Genomic DNA, 26,875 nt, shown 5'->3' with positions numbered 1-26,875 from the left:
CCGACACCAAGTCTACAGTCCATGTCCTCCACACATCACTACGGGAAACGGCCAGTTTGCCGTGTGTCCAAACTTTTGTCGTGTGCAAATTTTCGAGCACACGGCAAACGGTGTCGAGCAAAAAAACACACGGTAAACTGTTTGCCGTGTGCCCAGATCTGGGGCACACGGCAAACAACCCCCCCACCCCACCAACCCACACACCCACACACTTAACCGGCACCACCTCCCTACCTCTCCTCCCTCAGATCCACTGCCGCCCCCTCCTGGTCTCCACTCCTGCCTGGTCGCCTCCCCTCCCCTACTCTCCCTTCCCCTCCCCTCTCCTCTCCTGCCAGGCCGGGCGGCCCCTCCTCTGCCTCCCCTCCCCTCCCCCCTCTGCTCGCCCCTCACCGGTAGCGAGGAGCGGCGGCGGCGTACTGGGAGCGCCCCCTGCCGGCAGCGAGCTCCAGGCGCGGCGCGAGCTTCAGCAGCGGCGGCGGACTGCGCAGCGCAAGCTCCGGCCCTTCCCTTCTTCCCCGCCGGGAGGGCGCACTGGGGGACGGCGACGAACTCTTCCTTCGGTGCTCGACGTCGACGGTGGAGGGGATATGGCTCCTGCGGCGGCGGCTTCTAGTGATAGCGTGGTGGCGGTCTGTTGGTGGCAGCAGCGTGCGGCGGCCGGCAAGGCAGCAGCGGGGGTGCGAGCGGCGGCGCGGGAGTGGCCGGGCCCAATTTTTTTATTTACTGTTCATTTATTTTGCCGTGTGTTGGAAGCTTCGTCATGTGCCATGAGCACTTTACCGACACATGTATGCCGCGTGCGCGTTGCCGTGTGTTGCACACGGCAAAGCTTTTACCGTGTGCAATATGGGCTTTGCCGTGTGCCCCAGGCACACGGCAAACTACTCAATTCCGGTAGTGCATACAAACTGCATGCCAGCTTCAACTCCTCGATTTCTAATCTAAAACCAAGGAAAAGTAGAATGGGGCTGTGACAGAAAAGGGGAGAGAGGGTTATTGAATTGAAATATATTTTTAAGCGCCATTCACTTTCTATTTGTAGAGTTTAAATGACATAGCGAGTGAGTGTATGAAAGTAGCTGGTAGTGTCTCGGTTGGAATTGCCGTAATAATCAGTTCTCCCATCATGTATGCACTTTCTGTTCATATACTTCTGTTATACAAAAAATTTACATTTGCTATTGATCAAAAGAACCTTGCAACCAATACACAGAAAGATCAAATTGGTGAATGCTCACCCTATGTTATCATACTATAGAAAAAAACATACCTGAAAGTAAATATCAATTCCGGAGGTTGCAGGTCACTGTCCCCGAAGCAACAATGGCCTCATGACCTCACCAGCTCATCTCAACTAGTTAAGGGGCCAAATACTGACTAAATATGCTTGCTTACTAACTTGTGCGTCAGGCGAGCTTTGACCCTGAAGGTTCCGCAGATAAGTGACAAAAATTGTTCCCTATGTGAACTTAAGGTCAGCTGATATCTTCATTCGACATCAAATTCTGAGCAACATCTTCATCTGCAGACTGTTTGGAGGAGCGTTCAGTATCCTTGGTAAGTTCTTCAGTGTTCACTCCAAGTGAGCCGTCAGTATTATCATGGCTTACAGAATCAGAATCAGCAGTTACCACAATATCTGCATGATCTCCAGTTCCAGACCACCTCCCAAAAGCCTGATCCTGTTGACTTGCAACTGGGTGAGAGATCAGTATAATATTACTTGATTGGACTTGGACGCTAGATTCTACTGCAGATTCACCATGATGCTCATGACTTTCAGAAGTCTGCTCTATAACGTTACCCTCTTCATCAGAATACGATATCCCAAGTTTCTGTGCATGAGTCAATCCTGGACAAACTCCCTAACAAAAAGGATACCATGTGGTTGAAGAAAAGAAGAATAAAACATAATTTAATGGAGAAAACATACAAATATAGAAATACACTCTGAATTTTGTGCAGTATTTACAGTATTAGATCTAAGTGACGAAAACATAGAAGGTCCTCTTAGCAGGACTGGCATTCATATAGAACAAAACAAGAAAAAATAGGGCATTCTTGTTTATACAACAACAACAGCAGCATAGCCTTTTGTCCCAAGCAAGTTGGGATAGGCTAGAGATGAAACCCAAAAGAAACAAAGTTCACGGTTCATGCACGTTGATAGCTAGTCTCCAAGCGCTCCTTATCCAAAGCTACCTCTTTTGAGAAATTCCAATCCTTAAGATCTCTCTTAACCGACTCGTCCGAAATCAGTTTAGGTCTACCTCTACCCCGCTTTGCCAAATAACAGATGCACTAGATTGAGACAGAAAAGCTATGCACTCCATGCTGTCATATCATATTCATCTCTTCCTAACTCCAACTAATTAATATCTACTAATCTAGGATGCCATATACACCAGATTCAGACAGAAAGCAAGCTACATACTCATATTAGTCTCTTCGTAACTCCAACTAATTAATAATTGCTAACTGTAGGATGCCATATACACCATTCTATGCCCCGTGGAACCCATCACTAGACTCTTTAAACAGCTTAAACTTTACACAATACAATTCACTATTGTCCCGTTTCCTATCAACAACGCTTACATGGCACTGACCATTAAAAATTGTTTATCAGGAACACATCAGAGTTACCTTGATGTAACCTCTTGTTGCAAAAATGTTGGATGCTGGATGGTGACTGGAAGGGGTTTGGATATCATCTAACTGAGTATAGTTTGCTTTTTGATACTTAGTAGAACTAGCACTTGTACCATATCCCCGGGCTGCACTGCCATTACAGAATGCTCCAAAATACGAACAATGCTCATCTACCAAGGCTATCTCAGGAGTAACAGGTAGCAAATGACCTTCTGTACTAAATATATACCTGTCAAGCCAATGACACACAAGTAAAGTCTGAATAAACAGTTGAACTTACTGAATCCATTGTGTCATACATTCATACTTACTTATATGGTCCATTTTCAACAATGTTATCAGGTCCAGCAGCTAAATCAAAAAGAAGCCAGAGATATTTGACCTGTTATGAGCTCGTAGTTAGATTTCAGCAGAAGAGGACAAATCTTAAAAATGTAAAAAAATCAAGGATTTTTTTCATGGTAATTGTTAGAGAGACATGTATAGGCTGGCCCACGGGCCTCTAGCTTAGCCGGCCTGCTGGCCATTGGAGCTGGGCGCCCCACCTGTGTCCAGGTGCGCCCCCCCCCCCCCCCCCCCCCCCCGATATGTGTTGGTTAGGATAGGCAAGGATCCCCCTGATTGGGTTGTTACCATACGTGGCGGCAACCTTGCCTATATGTATCTGTACTGTGCTCCGCACCCTAATCAATCTATCATTCATCCGGCCATACTCGCTTATATGGTAAGAGTCCGGGTTTCCCCTGCGATTCACCTCCTTCCGCTGCCCTAGCCGCGCGCCACCTTGGCTGCGCCATGGCCGGCACTCTTCCCCCCAGCGACAAAGACGCGCGCACGGCGCGCCAGGCGAAGCGCGAGGCCGCCCTCGCGTGCGCCAAGGCGGCTGAGGCCGCCGCCGCTCGCGTTCACGAAGCCCTAGCCCTAGCGGCTGAGGAACGCGCCACCGCCGACGACAGCGATCAGGAGCCCGACGTCGACGCCGATGCTGCCTCCGGTCGCCCTCCGGCAGAAGACGTTCGCGCCGCCATGCTCCTCCACGCCCAAGCCGCCGGAGTTCAGAACATCCATAGCCTCATCCCCGTCGTCCTCGACGCCACCTCCGGCCCGTACACTAGATGGCGCGAGCAATTCCTGCTCGCTGTCGGCCGCTTCACCCTCCAGGACCAAGTCTTCCTCGACGCTCCGCCCCCCTCTTCCCCAGACTAGGAACGGAGGGATTGCGTCGTTCGCTCCTGGCTTCACAGCACCATCTCCGCCGATCTCGCCGAGGCTGTGAATGGGGCGCGGCGGCTCTGCTCTGGCGGCCTGGCTCGCCATCTGAGGTGCAATTTCTTGGCAATCGAGAAACCCGCGCCTTGCACCTCGACGCCCAGTTCCGCCACTTCTGCCAAGGTGATTTGTCTATCACCGATTACTGCAGGAAGTTCAAGTCCATGGCCGACGACCTTGCCGATCTTGGTGAACCCGTCACGGATCGCACATTGGTGCTGAACGTGATTCGCGGCCTCAACGAGAACTTCACCGACATCGGCCGCCATCTCCGTCGCGGACGCCCCTTCCCGATGTCCGCAACGACCTCCTGCTTGAGGAGATCGCCGCCGCCCAGAGGAACTCCGCTGCACCCACCGCCCTACTGGCCGCGGGCGCTGGCGGCACGGCGTCCGGCTCCTCTGCCCCACAGCAGCCCCCTTCCAAGGCCGGAGGCGGCTCCGGGGGAAGCTCAGACGGCGGCCGGAACCGGCAGAGCAAACGCGCGGGCCGCTCCGACTCCAAGCGCAACGCACCAGGCGGCGGCGACTCCAGCACTTCCTCCTCCGCTGGACAGGCCGCGGGCAGTGCGACGGCGGCCGGCCAATGGCCGTCATTTTACAACCCCTGGACCGGGTCCATTCAGATGTGGCCCGGTCCAAGGCCTCCACTCCCCCAGGCCGCCGCCCGGCCCGCTCCACAGCAGGCCCTGCTGGCCCAACAGCAGGGGGCGCCTCCTCCTGTGCCGGCCTCCTTCGTCGCTCCTGCGCAACCGTCTGCGCCGTGGGCCGTCGCCGGCCCAGGAGTCTTCAGCCCGGTTCCTCAGTGGGGCGCGCCCAGCCCGTGGGCTGGGCTCCCTGGCATCTACAACACCACCGGTCAGCCGTCTTGGGACCAACAGTCCCTCGCATCTACCTTCAGCACCATGACGCTGAACCAGCCGTAGCAGACTGAGTGGTACTTCGATTCAGGTGCCACCTCCCACATGGTTTCTGATTCTCGCTCTTTCACATTTTTCCCCAGCGGTACCCTTTTCCCTCAGCTATTGTTGTCGGTGATGGATCTTTACTCTCCGTCACCTCTACTGGCTCAGCACACCTGTCAGGACCCCTGCATCTTAATAATGTTCTTGTCTCTCCAAAACTTATCAAGAATCTTATATTTGTGCGCCAGTTCACTTCGGATAACAACTGCTCCGTGGAATTTGACCCCTCTGGTTGTTCTGTGAAGGATGAAGGATCTCGGGACTCGGAACGTGATCGTCAGGTGCAATAGCTCAGGACCGTTGTACCCGCTTCACCTCCCTGCTGCCGCCACTGCCCTAGCTGTCGGCTCCACCTCCGCTTTATGGCATCGCCGTCTGGGTCATCCTGGTCAGGAGTCCCTGGCCAAATTAGCTTCTATGCTTCCGTCATGTAATAAAGATGTTAGTTCATCCCCATGTCATGCATGTCAACTCAGCCGCCACATCCGTCTTCCGTTTCGGGTGTCGTCGTCCCGAGCCCAAAACAAGTTTGATCTTATTCATTGTGACTTGTGGACCTCTCCCATCGTTAGTCTCAAGTTATAAATATTATTTGGTCATTCTTGATGATTGCTCCCATTACTTGTGGACGTTTCCTCTTCGTCTCAAGTCCGACACGTATGCCACCTTGACTAACTTCTTCTCCTATGTGACCCCACAGTTTGGCGCCACCGTCAAAGCTGTCCAGTGCGACAACGGGCACGAGTTCGATAACTCCAGCGCCCGAACCTTCTTCCTCACCCATGGCAAACACCTGCGCATGTCATGCCCCTACACCTCGCCTCAGAACGGGCGCGCAGAGCGGATCATTCGTTCAGTCAACGATATCCTCCGCTCGCTCCTTTTCCAGGCGAGTCTGCCACCCGCCTACTGGGTTGAGGCCCTGTCCACTGCCACCTACCTCCGGAACCTCCTCCCCACCAAGACGCTAGCCATGTCGACGCCTCACATGGCCCTGTATGGATCGCCACCATCCTACAGCCACCTCCGCGTCTTCGGTTGCCTGTGCTATCCTAACATGACCACCACGGCAAGCCATAAGTTAGCACCCCGCTCTCTTCCGTGTGTCTTCCTAGGCTACTCGGCTCATCATAAAGGGTACCACTGCCTTGACACCTCGTCCAACCGTGTCATCATATCCCGGCACGTTGTGTTTGACGAGTCCACGCTGCCCTTTTCTGAGCTTTCACCACACCCCACCCCACATGCATATGATTTTCTGGAGGATGCTACTGACTTTGTGCCGGCTCCTATAGGACCGTCACAAAACCCTCTGTCTGCAGGTTCTCCCATGGCGTCTCCCACAGGACCAGTGCCCACATCGGCCACTGGTGCGCCCTCTCCCGCACTGCCATGTGCAGCCCCCGGAGCGTCGACCCCCGCGTTGCCACGCGCGGCCCCTGGAGCGTCGATCCCCGTGCTGCCACGCGCGGCCTCTGGAGCGTCGACCCCCGCGCGGCCCCGACGGTCCCGCCAAGGTTCGCCCCTCGCAGTCCGGTCACCCCGGCCGCGGCACCAACGGGACCTGCCGACTCTCCTCCTCGACGGATGGTGCAGCCTCTTCCACCGGTGCAGCCCTTCGACCGTGTGTACACACGGCGCGGCGCACCTGCTCCATCACCGCCGCCCAGCACCGGTGCGCAGCCCCTGCCCAAGGGCGCTGTGCCGGTGCCCCCGTCGTCAACCAGCATCGCATGGTTACCCGTGCGAAGCTCGGCTTCCGGCAACCCACGCTCTTCACCGCGGCCCCTCTGTCTCCAGTTCCGAAGACCTTCCGTAGTGCCCTTGCCGATCCAAATTGGCGGGCGGCTATGGAGGAAGAACATGATGCTCTCCTGAAGAACCACACATGGGATTTGGTCCCTCGACCACCGCACACCAATCTGGTCACCGGCAAGTGGATCTTCAAGCACAAGCTCAAGGCTGATGGTTCTTTGGAGCGGTACAAGGCTCGTTGGGTTCTTCGCGGGTTCACTCAGCGCCCAGGTGTGGACTTCGATAAGACATTCAATCATGTGGTCAAGCCAGCGACCGTTCGCACAGTTCTGTCCTTGGCGCTCTCTCGCCGGTGGCCCATTCACCAGCTGGACGTCAAGAATGCCTTCCTCCATGGCACGCTCTCTGAGACAGTCTACTGTGCACAGCCTGCTGGTTTTGAGGACACTGCTCATCCTGACTATGTCTATCGGCTCAACAGATCTCTCTATGGATTGAAGCAGGCTCCTCGTGCTTGGTACAGTCGCTTCGCAGCCTATCTGCTCAGCCTGGGATTCGTCTGAGGCCAAGTCAAACACCTCTCTGTTTGTCTACAGCCGCGGCACTAACACTATATATCTGCTCCTCTACGTGGATAATATTGTCCTCACTGCCTCTTCATCAGCTCTTCTCCAGCAGACTATTCAAGCCTTACAGCAGGAGTTCAGCATGAAGGATCTTGGTGAGCTGCACCACTTTCTGGGGATGCATGTCAGGCGCTGTGGCACAGGACTTCTCTCTCAGCGACAATACATGCTGGATATCTTGGAGCGTGCTGGCATGACCGAGTGCAAGCCGTGCTCTACTCCCGTGGACACCAACCCCAAGTTGACGGCTGATGGCCCGCCGGTTCAGGACGCTTCTGAGTTCCGGAGTCTTGTAGGTGCCTTGCAGTACCTCACTTTCACCAGACCGGATATCGCTTACATTGTTCAGCAGGTTTGCTTGCATATGCACGATCCGCGCGAGCCTCAACTTGCTGCATTGAAGCGTATCCTGCGCTACATCAGAGGCACACTTCACCTGGGCCTTCTCCTTTGACCGTCTTCACAGAGCGAGCTGACTGTGTACTCCGATGCCGACTGGGCAGGCTGTCAGGATACTCGCAAATCCACATCGGGTTATGCAGTGTTTCTCGGGGACAACCTGGTCTCCTAGTCGTCGAAGCCGCAAAACACAGTGTCCAGATCCAGTGCTGAAGCTGAGTACCGCGCTGTGGCAAATGGTGTTGCCGAAGCCACATGGCTGCGCCAGCTTCTCCTTGAGCTCCATGCGCCTCCCCAGCGCGCTTCGTTGGTCTATTGCGACAACATCAGCGCGGTCTACATGTCCAGCAACCCCATCCAGCATCAGCGCACCAAGCACATTGAGATTGATCTTCACTTCGTGCGGGAGCGTGTTGCTGTTGGTGATGTCCGCGTCATGCATGTTCCCACATCATCCCAGTACGCCGACATCTTCACCAAGGGACTTCCGTCTTCGGTGTTTACGGAGTTCAGGTCCAGTCTGAACGTCCGCGCTGCCGACGATCCGACTATGGGGGCGTGTTAGAGAGACATGTATAGGCTAGCCCACGGGCCTCTAGCTTAGCCGGCCTGCTGGCCATAGGGGCTGGGCGCCCCACCTGTGTCCAGGTGCGCCCCCCCAGGATATGTGTTGGTTAGGAGAGGCAAGGATCCCCCTGATTGGGTTGTTACCATGCGTGGCGGCATCCTTGCCTATATGTATCTGTACTGTGCTCCGCACCCTAATCAATCTATCATTCATCCGGCCATACTCGCTTACAGTAATCATATAAAAAAGCTCAGGCCTGGGGGAAGGAGATCACCCCTGGGTATTACAAGCAGAAGAATTTTCTCGCTGCAGGACCAGCAAAACACCCCGAAGGCCCCACCACACACAAGGATATCTGCCCAGGTGCAGCCAAGGGCGCGCTTGCAGGACACATATATCTCTGAAACCACGGACACTGGAACTGCAGGGGTGAGGGGTGTTGTTTTGCCCAGCCCTGAAATCTGTTCCCGCTGGAATCAAACCCAGGCTGCTGTGGTGCCACTAAAGCACCATAACCACTAGGCTGCAGGCCTGTTCCTCATGATAATCATATATTTATGCAGTTTACCGAAAACGGCAAAAGTAGGCCTATGTTACAATATGTACACATAGATATTTAGTAGCGAAGGGCTAAGGGGGTGTGTTTGGGTCTATGTATGACTCCTTTCTTCTTCTATCAATACAATGATACGCAGCTCTCCTGCGTGTTCGAGAAAAAAAATGTACACCTAGATATATTTTTGTAGACGAGTCGGTTAAGAGAGACCTTAAAGATTGGGATATCTCTGAGGAGGTAGCTTTGGATAGGAGCGCTTGGAGACTAGCTATCAACGTGCCTGAACCGTGACCTTTGTGTCTTTTGGGTTTCATCTCTAGCCTACCCCAACTCGCTTGGGACAAAAGGCTATGTTGTTGTTGTTGTTGAGATATATTTTTGTACTAAGTGGAGTTTAGTAATAACTTAAATTTTCATCTGACGTCTTTGTGCAAAATGCTAAGGCTAATACAACTGCCGTTCTGTTAAAATATAATCTAATTGATCCTGAGTTCCTCACTGGGTGTTCCACACACTCCATCAGCCAGAAACATTGTAGGCATACCAGCATCATATTAGCAAAGGAAAATTTAGCAGCAGCATTTTCTGTAGAGATGCTCACCGTTTCCGCAAGGAAGAAACTCTCCATGTGGTCATCCTGCTTGTGGGTTTCCACATCTGATATGTGGCAGTAGCCACAAGGGCATCTAGCACCATATTGAAGGCTTGCTAATATGTCCCTTCCAACATCAATATATCTGCCATAATATAAAGATAAAACATTAAAGCTAGGGCATATTATCGAGTGAAATTAGTATCAAATCCTGATAGTGACAGTAAAAAGTGTTGGATCCTGCAACCTTTTCATAATAATGAATCGATATTTTGGGTCTCTAGGTGAAAATCAAATGGATCAGACACCAGTACTACTAAACAAATCACACAAGGAATTTTCAGTTTACAAGAATTGACTGAAGCAATTTCCACATGAACTTGCAATGCAAGTGCTATGACATTAATCGACATGTTTTTAGATTGGACATGACTTTGGACACAACCAGATAGCAGAAATACCTTGGGTAATCACAATTGCAGGACTACCTTGGTTTAGTACTTAGTACAAGTAGGACATATCATATAAGTAGACAATGACAGATTAAATTTGTCATCAAATTGTTTGGGCAAACTTGACCAGGTTCGAAGAAACAACCCAAACAAAATATAAAAAATAGTGAATCTTGCACTGACAATGCAATTGTGGACATTGGGTTAAATGTATAACAAATGTGATGATTCTGCGCAGTTTATCCCCTTCCTGTTACTGCTTGGTCTTCTTTGAGAAAATTACGCCAGAGGTCCCCAAGCATCAATCACCGCACTCCAAAAGCAACGATACTTTTCTTTCTACCAATAAGGGCAATTGCAACTAAAACAATGAATTTCTTACACAACAAAATGTCAAAATAAATTCTATTGCTTACACAACAAAATGTCAAAATAAATTCTATCTTCACCTTGTAAAGAAAGACACACCTATAATCTCTGGTAGCCTTGAACAACCAATATGTGCTTTCAATCAACTCTGGCCGTAACGGGTAGCTGCGTTGTCCATTCTATGAAACATTGGAAACAGCAATGTCAGTGCAAGTATAAATAAGTCAGTCTTTTTGCTCTTCAACTTAAGTGCCCCAGCTATCATAGGCCAACAAGAAACAAGTCAACCCTTCAAGGGATTCATGCGATTTTGCTACAACCCTTTTCTGTATTTAGGTATAACATGAGAGTTTGAGGTTGATACCTCAAAGTTCAAAAGTGAGTGAATCTTGCCTCAAGGTTTGGGAACAAAATTTGTTTCATTACCTGGACAGTTGATGTAGCAAGATTAAAACCTTCAGGGGTGAAACCATACTTTTTCCAGACGCTGAAGAAGGCATCATGTGTTCGAATAGCAGGATCAACATCTCCGGCTAAAACCTTGAATCTAAGCAGCATAAGCAATCGCCTAGGATATGTGCAACAGAGCCACAACAAATATTTCTAAAATATAAGTAACCCAAACCTGAAGTCCTGGCCAGAATGCCTGCAGGCTATTGAATAATGGCCAAACAGTAGCACCTGAATTCATATTGACCTCCACATACCTGGGATGGAATTTTCAAATATTGGTTTGGAAAAAAATTGAAAGGGCTTACCCAAAAAAATTCTGAAGTAACTTACAGACCTGAACTATCTCATAATCACCAAGGACTAAACAAACATAATCACAAATATGTTGCTAAAAGTTTTTGTGCTAGAGATACTAAATACTCCCATTTTTCAAATGTAAGGTGCCGTTTGACCAACGCAGTCTTCAATGTTGGTGTGTATGGTTTAGGCCCATCTAGAGGCCCATGTACAGGCTACTATATTACCCACCCTCTAGGGTTTGGAGGAATACAATGGAATTAATCCTCTAGAATGGTATCAGAGCCTACCTGCTGCTCTATGTCGATGACATTGTGCTCACAGCCTCCAGTCAGCAGTTGCTTCAGCGCATCATCTCCTCTCTACAGCAGGAGTTTGCTATGAAGGATCTTGGTCAGCTCCATCACTTCTTGGGTGTTACTGTTGAGCCTCGCCCGTTTGGCCTTCTCCTTCACCAGTGGCGGTATGCACTTGATATTCTGGAGCGGGCTGGGATGACTGATTGCAAGCCATGCTCCACTCCTGTCGACACTCAGGCGAAGCTGTCTGCTGCTCTGGGTGATCCCGTAGCTGATCCTACTGCCTACCGGAGTCTTGCTGGAGCCTTGCAGTACCTCACTTTCACCAGGTCGGACCTCACATATGCCGTTCAGCAGATCTGTCTTCATATGCATGATCCCCGGGAGTCACATCTTGCTGCGCTGAAGCGTCTCCTCCACTATGTCCGTGGCACTGTTGACCTCGGCCTGGTTCTTCACCACTCCCCCTCTGCTGAGCTGATTGTATACACTGACGCTGACTGGGCTGGCTGTCCGGACACTCGCCGCTCCACTTCCGGCTATGCCATCTTCCTAGGCAACAACTTTGTCTCCTAGTCGTCCAAGCGGCAGCCGGTTGTCTCCCGCTCCAGTGCCGAGGCGGAGTACCGTGCTGTCGCTAACGGCGTGGCGGAAGCGTCCTGACTTCGACAGCTCTTGGTGGAGCTCCATAGCCCGCTCGCCAAGAGCACGCTCGTCTACTGCGACAACGTCAGCGCCATGTACCTCTCCACCAACTCCGTTCAGCATCAGTGGACAAAGCATGTGGAGATCGACTTGCACTTCATTCGCGACCGGGTCGGGTCGCTATCGGCGATGTTCGGGTCCTCCATGTCCCGACCACCTCTCAGTTTGCCGACATCTTCACCAAGGGTTTCCCCTCCTCGACTTTCTCAGTTTCGCTCCAGCCTCAACGTAGCAGGTGGCTAGTTGTGGCTGCAGGGGGGGGGGGGGGGGCGGTGTTGTCCCTGTGTGTGCTTTCTTTGTTCTCCAGTCTTGAACTCCGCTGCGCCGGTAGTTCAGACTGCGGGGGGGGGGGGGGGGGGGGGTTGGTGTGTATGGTTTAGGCCCATCCAGAGGCCCATGTATAGGCTACTATATTACCCACCCTCTAGGGTATGGAGGAATACAATGGAATTAATCCTCTAGCATTCAAAGCCATACTTTGACCATTATTATATTTTGTATTACATTGCTCACGACTACAAGATTCAGATCATATAAAGTACTTTCAAATGTGAATCCAACCAAACTTTTGTCCTATATGTAGGAGAGAATAATGGCTTATTATTCCTCCAAACCCTAGAAGGGTGGGATATATAGATCCTATACATGGGCCTATAGATGGGCCTCTATACATGGGCTCAATATACTCCAACACTATAATCTACAAATGTTTAGTCCAGAATTAAAGAAGGTAGAAATTAATTCGATTCATATCATCTTGCTCATAAGTCATGAAATATAACTAGGATTGCTTTCCAACTTCTAAACAAGGAAAGGTCAACTGTAATGAATAGGCAATAGGATTTTTACCAAGGGTCATGATGGAGATAGTGCATGGCAGCCTTGTAAGCCTCCTGAAATATATACAGGTACTCTTCATCTCCAAACAATAAATATGCCTGTTCAGTATTGACAAACAAAGTTAAATGTTAAAATGCATGATAGTGGAAGAAAAGGAAGAATGAACCAGCTAGTTGATGAGCCTAGTTTTGTCCATCCTCTAGCAAAGAATATAGATTAACGATAACTTCGACAATCTACTCTGGGAGTCGTTGAGAGTAGATTTTGTTGGGGTCCTCAAAACTTGCATGCTATGATCAACTAAGTTAGGAACCTGAGAATCATGCATTTGTAGCAACGAAGTTGCTTAGGGCACACTGGGCTTCCTGGAGTTGTTTTTTTACAGTTCCAGGGCAACACCCCAGCCCATCTTCTGAGCTCCATCAGGACCAAAATGGTCCTTACAGTTACGGTTCAGTTTTTGCATTTAGAACACAAGCACTTCCGCTCACAAATGATTGATTGAGGTTTCAGCAAAAACAAAAGAAACGCTCAGGCTCACAAACTTACTTGAGCACACCACACAAGTTTGAAGAACATTTAGTATTAACTCAATGTAAGACATTATCATATGGTCTACCTTGAATACTTTGCATATGTAAAGCTTTTGTTTAAAAAAGAGAGGACAATGTGATTTCAGGTACTGGAATGAATAAAAAGGAACAACAAGAATAATAAAAGGTGGTAGCCTTCATTGCCTTTAGAAGATATTCATAGAAAGAATCAATGCTTGTGCCAATTCCAGCATCCTGAAATGAGAACATCATTAGCATGGTGAATCAACATAAAAATCAAGCATTGCAGAGAAGGCAATTTTTTTTAAAAAAATATTAATATATTTATGTATCATGTAATGACAATGACATTAGTAAAGTTTCCGTGCAACCAGGCAGGAAGAAAATCAGGACTTATTTGATACCATAACAAAATGAACATATCTCTATGGGGTTATAAGTTACACGTCAACTTAATAAACAGAACTGGCAGGTAATTATCTCAACATGATATTTCTTGCTGACAGTTTGCAGCATGGCTTCCCAGGTGCAATGAAATAGACGGAGTTATTAACAAGAAATGCTAGCAATTGCTTTCAAACTATCACTGAGAGGACAAAAGCAGACCTTCTGTGTCCATTCACCAGTAAAGACATTTATATGGGCACCAACAAGGTTGAGTTTTGATCTGCGTGACCATATTCCACGCACTGAATTTTTTGTAACTTGCTCAAAAACTGCAACCAGAGAAGTAGCAAGCTTAAAAATTATGGTATAACAGACTAATAATGAGTACCAAAATCACTGTTCAAAAGCCCAAAAACACTTGTCGAGCTAAAGAAATATTATAGATGACGTGTGAGATGAACAGACCAAGAAGCATAACCAGTGTATTATGTTAAGCATGGTAACCTCCTTTCAGCTTATAAAGTTTGTTTGGTATGCATATTTGTGTTCTAAGCATCTAACACAGTATTCTGAACACAGATATACATTTTTTTTAATAATGGCATTATTTAAGTCTACACTGGCACAAAACCGTTGCTAATTAGCAGTCAGCATGAACTATTCAAATAGGACAATAAAAAACCATACCACTCAGGGTTAGGGATGGTTGAAGAGTTTGCATAAAATATACCCTACATTCTTACTGGCCAACATAATAAACCACCAAAACAGAAATTAGTCCTAGATTCCTTGTAAAAGGTAGACATCACAGCCATGTAGAAAACGTGCAATATAATATATCAGTGCACTCATCAAAACAGTGCACAATGATATATCACACTTACCAGTATTATTAGTTAAGCGACTCAATATGCCAAATTCCAGTGTCAAAGTACCACCAGCAGCAGTTGATGTTATCTGCAGTAACATACAGAGTGTCAGTCTGGCAGCAATGAAATTCATGACTGTTTATGTCCATTTGAGGACAAATGGAAAACTAGGTAAGGTTGGTGGACTGCTATTTGCTACGAAAAAATGAATGGAAATTAAAATGTGAGATAGATGTTTCAAAATCAGGTTGTATGTCCTTATAGCGGTTTCAGCACTGGGTACGCCTGGCGCAGTGGTAGTCTCTCTCCACTAAGCCTCCTTGCAAAATAAGCAAGAGTAAGGCTGCCTAGAAATTCCCTTATCCAGGTACTCCGTACTCCCTTCATTTTCTTTTAGTGGTTCCAAAATCAATATTCAAGGTTCAACATCATTAATAGGTGTGCAGAACTGTTTCTGTTTGCCAATCTCTACAACCAACATAACGGAGAAAGAAAGAAGCTTGCCTTGCTTTCATTTTCATCAACTCCATACTTTAAATTAATAGATCCAAATGGAATACCTGCGGAGGAAACAACACTAGTCAGGAGAGATATAGGAAATTATGAAAACAACATGATGTCAAAAAGGTGAAAAGGTATTTTGTTCAAGTTGTTTGGAAGATTTCCCAGATAAACCTTGTCTCCAACAATTGCATTCATTGAAGCAGTGAAGTAACAATCAGATTAACTACTGAGAATATAAAATAACCATATAACTACCATTTTTCAGTCTGCAAACTTGGACAGAGACCAGTTAATATGACGATCCCGAAGTTCTTTCAATCACTAAGCAATGTTTATTGTATATTTCTGTTTTCAGTATAAAGGAGATAATGGTGTTGTGTATGAGCTTTTGTGTGTATTGCCATGATGGAAAAGGATTAAATTAAGTGACAATCCCCAACCAGTGGAAATGGTCCTTTTATAACAAAAATCATTAAAAAAAAGAGAACATCAAATGTCTGATTCCATTCATTCCATGAAGATTATAATAATAGAAAAGGTAATGAACCTGTAGGAGTGTCAAATGCAGGCAACAACCTCTGAGCTAAGTCAGCCGCTAAATGAAGTAGCTGATCATCATAAGATTGGATTCTCATACCCTGTCCATGAGAAGCAACAAAAAGTATTGGACCACCTGAACCATAGCAAACTTCAAAAATCTATCTGGCCAAGAAGCATTCTTAACACAAAGGAATATTTAATCTGGACTGAAAACAAGAAGAAACAATCCTAAGAAGCAATATTCCCAATAAAATAGGTAAGGTAGACCACAGTCACAAGGATAGCATATCTTGACATATCAATATCACTGAGCAAAAGCTCAGTTGGTGGGCCACCCACCTGGCTATGAACCCAGGTGCTCGCAAACTGTGTGAGTACCTCTCTAAAGCGTACAGAACTCCCTTCTTTTAAGGCAAACCCGGGTGACAAGTTCTACCCGTGGTCATTTCTTTTTATATATCATCTTATTACATTAGTCTCAGTTTTGCTCGCAACTTCAGTAATGCTTTAATATCATACTTCAGTACTTAGTTCGCATCACGCAGCATTACTAGTATCAATAACACATTTCAGTACTTAGTTCATATCAATATAAATCTCATGCTGTGTCATACAAAAAAAATGATGTTCATGATCAAGAGTAATACACTCAGTGAACAGAAACTAGAAACTAGAAAGAAATCAGTTGACGAGATTAAGGGCAAAGGAAAAAAGAATAAAACAGACGTACAGTGGCATAATCACTGGCAATCAGGTGAGCTGATAACAGACCCCCAAGGATACGTATGTTGGTTTCAAAAACAGAGACGGTTTTATTCTGCATACACGGCGAGAAAACATGACTATTCAAACAGCATATACTGTAAACAAAAATCTGGTGTTAATAGATTATAGCTAAAACCTAGCATTCTGTCCTATATACTTGATCTTTAAACAAGTGAAACAGCTACATTGCACAGAAGTAGAAATACCATAAACGATGATATATTACACAGATATTAAAGTATGCTTGGTAGTTTCAATACAGAGGAAAAACACATGAAAATTGGAGTTAACAAAACAATCTTGAAAATAATGAATACTGTTTGATAACTAGTGCAGAGCTTCCGAAATGAAAAATTTAACATTGCAACAGATGTAATCAACTAATCATCATCACTCGCCCTAAGTGAGTTACAAGTAAGTTCTTTCAGAAATGTGCAATATTACGCTACTTTTTGTGTTCTAAATTGCCAAATATAGCTCTGTAGAGCAAGCCAGCCAATTTAGCATTTCATTAATTCAACAGTCCGTGAGTTCTTAAATGCAAGGTTATAAACCATCCAATCTATAGGATATACTTTTCCTTGAGCTTTCTATCAGATATCAGATGAGAGAATTAAGGTAGTACTATCTCGCTAAAAATGCAACAATAGAGTAACCACAGTTGCAAAGGTCTTAATACAGAACCTGCTATTTATGACATGCCTGTTTTTTTTTTGTATTCTAGGTGAACGTTGGATCAAGATTGGACACACGTCGTTCATCTTCAACCTCCTGCTGCTTCATCTACCAACAAGACGAACTGCGATGTTCACCCCCGCCTCCTGCTGGCCTCCCAACCACCGTGTCCCGCACCTTTGCCCCCACCGCACTAACCTCCCTCAGCCTGGTGCTCCCACCCGGTCCCTGACCCACCGCCGCTCCTCCACTGCCCACAGCCAGCTCGCCACCAGCCACCTCATCCTCAACTCCAGAGACCAGCCGACCACCACCTCCGCCTGGCCTCCCTCCCTCCCTCCCCCACCCCTAATCCAAGCAGACCAGCAACTGCTCGTCGCCTGAAATTTTTTGAAAATTCAGGCGGCTGTATTTTAGGAACAGATTTGGAAATGTGGTTTCAATTCATCGTTTGTGAATTACATAATTACATTACATGCTCACATAAGTAATGATTTTTTTATCAGCAACCAATCAACAATATTGCTGCCAATCAGAAACTAGCATAACTGCATTCTTTCTATTTAATGGATGCATAATTTTTAACTTAGCATCTATACTTTTCCAGATATGCAAACTCAAGAATCAACACTGTATCGGCAATTCGGCATTACAACAAATAAAATAACAATTACTTGATTATAGCGAATATTCGCTGAGATCTGTGGCTAGTAAAACTAAATTCATTTAACGGTTCACATGTTTACTTACAATATCAAAGCGGACATTCTTACCAACCCACTCCACAGCAGCACCAAATTTCTCCTTATCACCCAGTAAAGCCAAGGTATCCAAAGAGTCGATCTGTTCAATGAAATAAATGTTCATGAATGATGACAGGTCCATGATGGTGATAGACGGTATGAAATATGCATTAATAACCAATTTCTTAGTTTCTTACTAGAGTAAGTGCATAACCACCAAGGGAGTCTTCACCTTGGCAACTTAAGGGTCGCAGTTCATCGAGTGGGAAAGCATACTTCATGTACCCATCAAATGCATGATAGAACATATCTTTCACCTACATGTAAGATACCATTTTTTTAGCCAGTGTTTAAGCAAGTAAAACTCCCCATATAGTAAGGCCTCAACAACAAGGCTAGCTTGTTCTCATGCAATCCCGAAGCTCAGAAAGTCATTATTATTAGTATGAGTCATCCAAGACAAGATTGCAGATATGATCGATCATAGGTTGCAAGTTAACACGTGCTGTGATAAAAGGGTGGATATGGAAGATTGACGTATAGCCATATAGGTAATTCCCTGGAGAACTCGTTTCAGAGAACTGTACTGGCCTCAGCTGCACTGCATGGAAATTAAGTTGTAGTTTGGGTTCAGCCCAGCCAACTCAGCTTCAAGCTCCACACAGTATCTCTTCTATAGTTGCCTAACCTTAATTGCTAGGCCAGCCATTGTGACCCAGACATGTCACATCCAGTACTGATACAGCATAACTAGCAGACGTACTCAAGTAAACCTGAACTGAAACATGTACAACCTCGCACACCTACAGGCATAACCTAAAGATCAAGTAGAACCATTCAAGACAATAGGTAAAATCACCAGCTATAAGCATGAGCCGAAGCAAATGTGCACTAACAGAACAACAAAAGTGTTACCGACCAGTTACCATCACCTACTACTACGCCAAGAGCTAAGGGAGAGCGGGAAGCGGCAAGGCGCCACCGCAAGCCGAACACCCGGTTTGTTGGGCCGGACTGGATCGCGAATGTAACAGGCTAGGCAAGTGAGAGAGTGGTGAGGAAGTAGTATATGAGATGCCTCCCTGCGTGGAGAAGACGTTGAACAGGAATGTATCGACTAAACTGAACCGAGCGCGAGTCGCCGGCGTTGGCAGGGACGGTAATCCGCCGTCGCCTGAGAATCCGATCCATCCAGTTCCACCATATCGCCGATGATTCCTACTTCTCCGGTAGTAGTTCGGTAACATCTGGTATCAGAGACACGATCCTGGCGTTCCACGACCACCAGACGCGTCTGCAGACCACTATGAAGACCGACGAGCAATTCGACCGTATCCTCAAGATGCTCGAAGAGAACAAGCAAGGCCTCGTCGAGATCAAGTCCGCGATGACGGAGATGCGCGTCGCGAAGGACGAATTCGAAGCCTGGAAGCCCGGAGTAGACAAGAGTGTCGCGGATCTTCAGATCGCCGTCGACAACCTCGGTGTCCGTTTCGACCAGCTCGTCTCCGCCTCTCCATCGGCTGCTAAGAGAACCGGCTTCTCCACCGATCTTCCTACATCGGAGATCCCGGAGTCGGTGTCGCAACAGGCGCCGGTCACCGCACATATGGTGACGACCTCCAAGGAGGCGGCGTCAGGGCCTCATGGCCACCGTGAAGAATCTTACAACCGGGGGTCTGGATTTGGAGTGGTTTATACCGTTCCTCATCCGCCTCCGGTCACAGGTGCGCCAAAACCCCGTAACTTCACTCCTGTTTCCTTTGATTTGAGTGACTCGGAGCACCGTGACCAGAGTTTTCCTTCCCATCTCCACCATGTTTTTCCCAAACTGGAATTTCCCCAATTTGATGGCTCAAACCCTAAATTATGGATCTGTAAGGCTGAAACATTCTTTGATGTTTATTCTGTCCATAAACACTATTGGATCAATTTAGCAATCATGAATTTCATCGGCTCAGCTGAATTTTGGCTCCAATCTGTTCAATCCAATGTCAAATCCTTGAGTTGGGAGGAACTTTGTGCTGCTATGTGTGCTAGATTTGATCGTGATGAACAAAACCACATTATTAGGCAGTTCTTTCACCACAGGCAAACATCCTCTGTTGCTGATTACATAGAAACTTTTAGTGACCTAGTCCATCAAATGTTGGCTCATGAACCCACTATTGCTCCTTCAATTATTACTAATAGATTTGTTGATGGTCTCAAAGATGATATTAGAGCAGTTGTTATTGTCCATCGCCCTCAAGATTTGGATACTGCTAGCTCTTTGGCACTTTTGCAGGAGGAAGTTTCACTGGATTGTCCCAAGAGGGAATTCAAACGATCTGAAGGCACCTCTCATTCAAGGAGATTCTCTGTTGATGTCAGCAAAAATTCGGGGGTTTCTATTCCTGCTTCATCTCACAAGTCTTTGTTTTCTAGTCCATCTGAAGATAAGAGACCTCCTGAATCTGTCAAATCTAAAGCTGTGGATGATAAGCTTACAGCACTTAAAGCATATAGAAGAGCAAAAGGGCTTTGCTATAAATGTGGAGAAAAGTGGAATCCTGGTCACAAGTGTCCTGCATCAGTTACTCTGCATGCTATCGAGGAAGTTTGGCAGCTTTGTTCTGACCAAGAATCTTTTCCTGTGGATGATTCAGATTCTGGTGAGGATCTGTGTACAATTTCTGTTCAGGCCATGCAAGGTATAGAGGGTTCAAAAACTATTAGACTCAGAGCCTTTTTGCAGCATAAGGAGGCACTTTTCTTAGTGGATTCTGGAAGTACAACTTGTTTCATTAATGAACTGTTGGCTGTCAACATTCCTGGCTGGAAACAGTTGCCTCAACCCCTCCCTGTTACAGTTGCAAATGGCAATATGCTGTGGTGTACTCATGAAATCCCTAATCTTCTTTGGGCAATTCAAGGTCATACATTCAAAACATCATTCAAGATCTTTCCTCTGGGCAACTATGATGCTATCTTGGGCATGGATTGGCTCGAATCCTTTAGTCCCATGCAAATCCATTGGAAACACAAATGGTTATTGTTTGAGCACAACTCTTCCACTATTCGGTTGCAAGGTATTCCTGTTCATACTATACTTGGATCTTCAGTTTCTGTAACTCAAGTTAATGCAATGATGAAACACAACTCCATCAGTCACATGGTGCATCTTTTGGCTGTGGATTCAGAACCATCGACTGAATCTTCCTTTCCACCTGCTATTCAAGAATTGCTAGTTCAGTTTTCTGACATTTTTCAAGAACCTACCACCATACCACCTCCTAGAGCAGGTGATCATCAGATTCCTCTAGTTGTTGGTGCTCAACCATTTCGCTTGCGACCTTACCGCTATAGCCCTGCACTTAAAGACGAAATTGAACGGCAAGTCACAGAAATGCTACAAAAAGGGTGGATTCAGCACAGTGTCAGTCCTTTCTCTTCCCCAATTCTGCTAGTGAAGAAAAAGACTGGAGATTGGCGTCTGTGTGTTGATTTCAGAAGACTCAATGCTTTGACAGTCAAGAACAAGTATCCTCTTCCAATTATTGATGAAGTTTTAGATGAATTGTATGGTGCCTGTTGGTTCTCTTCACTGGATATGTGCTCTGGTTTTCATCAGATCAGGATGTCTCCTCATGATGCTTATAAAACTGCCTTCCAAACTCATAATGGTCATTATGAATACAAAGTTATGCCATATGGTGTCACTGGTGGTCCAGGTACATTTCAAGGGGTTATGAATGATATTCTTGCACCACTACTTCGCAAATGTGTAGTTGTCTTTATAGATGATATTCTTGTTTACAGTCAGAATTGGTCTGATCATCTTACTCATCTTAGCCAAATATTCTCTATTTTGCGTGAGCATCAGTTCAAAGTTAAGTTAGCCAAGTGCAGTTTTGCCAAGCAAGAGCTTCGGTACCTTGGTCATGTGGTTAGTGCATCAGGTGTTTCTACTGATCCAAAAAAGGTACAAATAATCCAAGACTGGCCTATACCTCAGAATGTAAAGGACCTGAGAAGCTTCTTAGGAATGGCAGGTTACTATAGAAAGTTTGTCAGAAACTTTGGTGTCCTCTCCAAACCTCTAACCAATCTGCTGAAAAAAGGGGAACTTTTCATCTGGACACCTGACACAGAATCAGCATTTCAGGCTCTGAAGTCTGCCTTAACATCTACTCCTGTGTTAGCTATGCCTAACTTCTCCAAACCTTTTGAAATTAAAACAGATGCATCTGATCTGGGAGTTGGGCAGTATTGCAGCAAGGAGGTCATCCTATTGCTTTTGTTAGTAGAGCATTGGGACCAAAATCCAGAGGTCTTTCAACTTATGAGAAAGAGTATCTCGCCATTTTGCTAGCTGTTGAACATTGGCGCCCATACTTACACCATTCTGAATTCATTATCAAGACAGATCAAAAATCACTTATCCATCTGGATGATCAAAGGGTTTCTACTCCTTGGCAACAGAAGGTACTTACAAAATTGTTGGGCTTACAGTATAAAATCCAGTAAAAAAGGGGTGTGATAATAGAGTTGCCGATGCTCTTTCTAGAGTGTGTCATCCATCAACTTCTGAAGCGCTTGCCCTCTCTGTGGCCCAACCTACTTGGTTGGCTGAGGTACAGCATGCATATTTATCTGATGAAGCTGCCTCCAAATTATTGACTACTCTATCCACATCTTCTCTAGTGGGTCACTACAAACTGGTAGATGGTCTCATCAAGTATAAAGATAGAATTTGGGTGGGGAACAGTACTACTCTTCATAGCAAGATTCTACATGCTCTCCATTCCAGTGCCATTGGAGGGCATTCTGGTTATGAGGCCACATACAATAGAGTAAAGAAATTGTTTGCTTGGCTTGGTTTGAAGCACAGTATCAAGGAATTTGTTGCCCAGTGCACAATTTGTCAGCAAGCTAAGTCTGAGCGAGTTGCTTATCCTGGATTACTCTCACCATTACCTGTTCCAGATGGTGCTTGGCAGGTGGTCACCATGGACTTTATTGAGGGTCTTCCCAAGTCTGCTCAATTCAACTGTATTTTGGTGGTAGTGGACAAGTTTTCTCGGTATGCTCATTTCCTACCCCTTACACATCCATTTACAGCATTCCAAATAGCTCTATCCTTCATGAACAATGTCTTTAAGCTGCATGGCCTTCCTGCGGCAATTGTTTCTGACCGTGATCGCATCTTCACAAGTCATTTTTGGCAAGAACTATTTAAGCTCACTGGCACCGACTTAAGAATGAGCTCAGCCTACCATCCTCAAAGTGATGGTCAAACAGAACGTGTTAATCAGTGTCTGGAGACATACTTGCGCTGCTTTGTTCATGCTTGTCCTACTAAGTGGTCTCAATGGCTTCCTTTAGCGGAATTCTGGTACAACACATCCTACCACTCCACTCTGGATAAGACACCGTTTCTGGTCCTTTACGGTCATGAGCCACGACAGTTGGGTATTGATGGCATCGACTGTTGTCATATTCCAGATTTGAAACAATGGTTACAAGAGCGATCTCTGATGCAGCAGTTGCTCCAGCAGCACTTGTTGCGTGCTCAGAAGCACATGAAACTTCAAGCTGATAAGAAGAGAACTGCTCGGAGTTTCGAAGTGGGGGATCTGGTCTATTTGAAAGTGCAACCTTATGTTCAGACATCTCTTGCTCAGCAGTCTTCCAACAAGTTGGCCTTCCGGTATTTTGGTCCTTTCAGAATTCTCTCCACTGTGGGTACCGCGGCCTATAAACTGCAACTACCCGAGAATTCTCTTGTTCACCCAGTCTTCCATGTATCCATGTTAAAGAAGGCCGTGCATCCTCATGTTTCGGTAAGTCAGCATTTCCCTGACTTGTCTCACAAGTTGCAGGTGCCCCAGCGGGTTCTGGATCGTCGTCTTCTTCAGCGTCACGACAGTACCATCTCTCAAGTTTTGGTACAATGGTCTCACAGGCCTGTGGAGCTGTCTACCTGGGAAGATGAAGAAGCTCTCCATCAACAGTTTCCACAAGCTCCAGCTTGGGGACAAGCTGGTTCTCAAGGGGGAGGGGATGTTACCGACCAGTTACCAGCACCTACTACTACGCCAAGAGCTAAGGGAGAGCGGGAAGCGGCAAGGCGCCACCGCAAGCCGAACACCCGGTTTGTTGGGCCGGACTGGATCGCGAATGTAACAGGCTAGGCAAGTGAGAGAGTGGTGAGGAAGTAGTATATGAGATGCCTCCCTGCGTGGAGAAGACGTTGAACAGGAATGTATCGACTAAACTGAACCGAGCGCGAGTCACCGGCGTTGGCAGGGACGGTAATCCGCCGTCGCCTGAGAATCCGATCCATCCAGTTTCACCATATCGCCGACGATTCCTACTTCTCCGGTAGTAGTTCGGTAACAAAAAGTGCCATCTTAATCAGCTCAAATCAGGCATTGACAGACCATCGATCTAAGCAAGCTGAACAATCCGCCCAATCACCCACCGAATCACGGAATCAGCTCGCCAAGCAAGCAGACTACCACCTGCGCCCTTAAAATCCAACACCACACTTTGTAGCGGCGCCTGAAGCTTCGCGCGGAGCTACGACCTACGGGACTAGCAACGGGTACGGGAGTTAGACGTGGTGGATCTGAGGGGCGGGCACCTCGTCGCGGAGCCGACGCGCCTCGGAGGGAGTGACGCCCTCGGCGACGGCAGCGCCGGGGAGAAGAGCGGCGGCAGCGAGGAGGGCGACCGAGAGGCAGAGCAGCGGGAAGCCTCGCTGCCGCCGCCGCATCGGCTGCATCGTGTTCGAGCCTGGGGACGGGCGGGGACCGAGGCGGGAGGAGGAATGTGTGTGAGAAAGAGGATAGGGACGCGGTGTCTTCTGGAGGACTGGAACTACGGTACCGAACTACCAATAAAGGTCAGTACCACATCTCTCGAGCAGACTAGTATGCTTTTGAATTTTGATTCTTTTGAAAGGGTCTACTCTTTGGGTCTATCATTTTTAGTTTTTAAGATAGTATTAGGGGGCTGTTTAGTTCCCTAACAAAAAAAATTTGGGTGTCACGTCAACGGTTTGACCAGATGTCGGGAGGGTTTTTCGGACACTAATTAAAAAACTAATTTCAGAACTCACTTGGAAACCGCGAGACGAATCTTTTGAGGCCTTTGACCGCATCATTAGCACGTGTGGGTTATTGTAGCACTTATGGCTAATCATGCACTAATTAGTCTCAAAAGATTCGTCTCGTCGTATACATCTAAACTGTGTAATTAATTTTATTGTCTAATTACATTTAGTACTCCATGCATGTGTCCAAAAAGAAAGACACAAATTTCGAGGTGAAAATTTTTGGAACTAAACGCCCCATAGGTAATTATTCTGAACTGTGGAATGAACTATAGTTTTAGATATTTTAGAATAGAACAATGATGAAATGAACCACCCGCTTTTGATTATCAGACTACAACTAACATGCTCTAGATCATGGCAAAGTTTTAGAAGTACAGTATAGTTTTGGAAACTAACATGCTCTAGATCGTGGCAAAGTTTTAGAAGTACAATATAGCTTTGGAAAAAGAAAAAAAAGTAAAAAAATTAAGGAGATAAGTGGGTCATGTTGACCTCATACCTAAGGCAAAGAATAAACGGTTACGTCAAATAATGAACAATTAGTGAGAATCCATTCCATACTGAAATGTTATATATTATGTGCAGTACATAGATGATATATTAGTCTAGATAACTCTTTAGACCATTGTTTACAATGTCTGAATTCAAGAGCCGTCTATTCATCATAACCTGAGTGAGAAATCACGAACACAGCATGGAACGGAAAGTTTCCCCCGACCACCATCCCATCGAGAACACCCCGTCGTCCGAGCGGGCCACGCCCCTACCGTCCCAACTCGCCGCCATCTCGACCGGCTCGTCCGCCAGGCCAGCAACCCTCTCTACCTCGGAACCCGGTAATCTCGGTCTCAATCTTAAGATAATCTCGGTGGGAGTATCATTGATATAATTACTAAGACCACAAACTAAATAATTAAGCCGGAGGAGTGTCATGGTGATGACACTTCTCTCATATTCCATGACACTCTTCATTCTCTTTCTTCATAAAAATATTATCATGTCAGCATATTTAATACTCATGATACTGTTACGACATTACCATTGAGACTGGCCCTCCGTAGTGTTACAGTGAATGCCAAGAAAATATGGGCTCCACAGTAATCAAATGAGCTCTAATAGCACCAATGCTTATTTGGACACTTTTTGCTTTTTAGCCCTTTCTGCGAAAGAATTTCACATATAGACCCTTTTTGAAACGATTTGCAGAAATGGACCATGGGGGTCGGCGCCACAGATCACAGCGCCGAGCTAACACGTCTCGGCGCCATAGTATGCGGCGTCGAGCCCTGGTCAGCGTGCCACGGTTGCTGCTCCCGTGGCGCCGACGTGTTTCCCAACTCGGCGCCGTAGATTTTGGCGCCGAGCTTGTCGCCACAGATCTTGGTGCTGAGCTCAGCGTTATGGTCTACGGCGCCGAGCTCGGCGTCGATCTGCGAACCACATAACTGCTTTTTTTCCCGAGCTTGCATTCACTCTTCTTCACCCTTCTCGGTTTTTCTCTCCCTCCCCACTCGCCCTACCATTTGAATCCACATATTAGACCTTGGAAACTTCGAATCAATCCATACATCTTCAAGAGCAAGGTATCTTCTCTCCCCTCCTCAATTTGTATGTTTTGATTAGCTCTAGTTTACATGGTTTTTTGAATGTAGCAACTCTATTACTTAGGGTTTAGGGTTTAATTGAGTTAATGTGTATTATGCAACTAGGATGCCTAGGCGTGGTAACTCTAAGAAACCGCCGGTGTGGACTGGTGATGCTTATGTCCTTTTGCCGCTGCCTAGTGGAGTTCCTGTACCGATGTGCTTCTGCGGTGATCCTTGCAAGGTAGATGTGTCCGTTGAAGAGGAGACATAAAGACAGAGATATTGAATGTGTGCCAACTATGCCTTCGATCCAACACCTCGTCAGATCCTCATCGGTTTGCTGGTTAGAAT

At 46.7% G+C, this 26,875-nt stretch overlaps 1 protein-coding gene across 4 annotated transcripts; it reads right to left on the bottom strand.

Annotated features, from left to right (window-relative positions):
* Positions 1–1,069: 1,069 nt before the first annotated feature.
* LOC120672309 (alpha-mannosidase I MNS4-like) lies at positions 1,070–24,689 on the bottom strand. Of its 4 annotated transcripts, none has more exons than XR_005674053.1 (18): positions 24,465–24,689; positions 18,034–18,153; positions 17,844–17,936; positions 16,384–16,470; positions 15,661–15,751; positions 15,114–15,169; positions 14,625–14,697; positions 13,960–14,069; positions 13,537–13,587; positions 12,809–12,897; positions 10,831–10,912; positions 10,632–10,745; positions 10,305–10,384; positions 9,394–9,529; positions 2,967–3,037; positions 2,650–2,884; positions 1,274–1,868; positions 1,070–1,156 (listed from the first exon to the last, which is right to left on the bottom strand). XR_005674053.1 is itself a non-coding variant. In XM_039952636.1 (18 exons), the coding sequence occupies exons 3-18, from the start codon at positions 18,142–18,144 to the stop codon at positions 1,479–1,481; spliced, it is 1,869 nt and encodes a 622-aa protein (XP_039808570.1). In that variant the 5' UTR covers positions 18,145–18,153; positions 24,465–24,536; positions 24,601–24,618; the 3' UTR covers positions 1,074–1,478. The 4 variants fall into 4 exon arrangements, 3 of the variants coding, with proteins under 3 accessions (XP_039808570.1, XP_039808568.1, XP_039808569.1); XM_039952636.1 differs by having other exon boundaries at positions 1,074–1,868; positions 24,465–24,536; positions 24,601–24,618; XM_039952634.1 differs by having other exon boundaries at positions 1,074–1,868.
* Between the last annotated feature and the right edge of the window lie 2,186 nt (positions 24,690–26,875).

The sequence above is a fragment of the Panicum virgatum genome, chromosome 5N (assembly GCF_016808335.1).
Source record: "Panicum virgatum strain AP13 chromosome 5N, P.virgatum_v5, whole genome shotgun sequence".
Lineage (NCBI taxonomy): Eukaryota > Viridiplantae > Streptophyta > Magnoliopsida > Poales > Poaceae > Panicum > Panicum virgatum.
The sequence above is the reverse complement of the archived record's forward strand: the minus strand, read 5'-3'. Positions and strand labels throughout refer to the sequence as shown.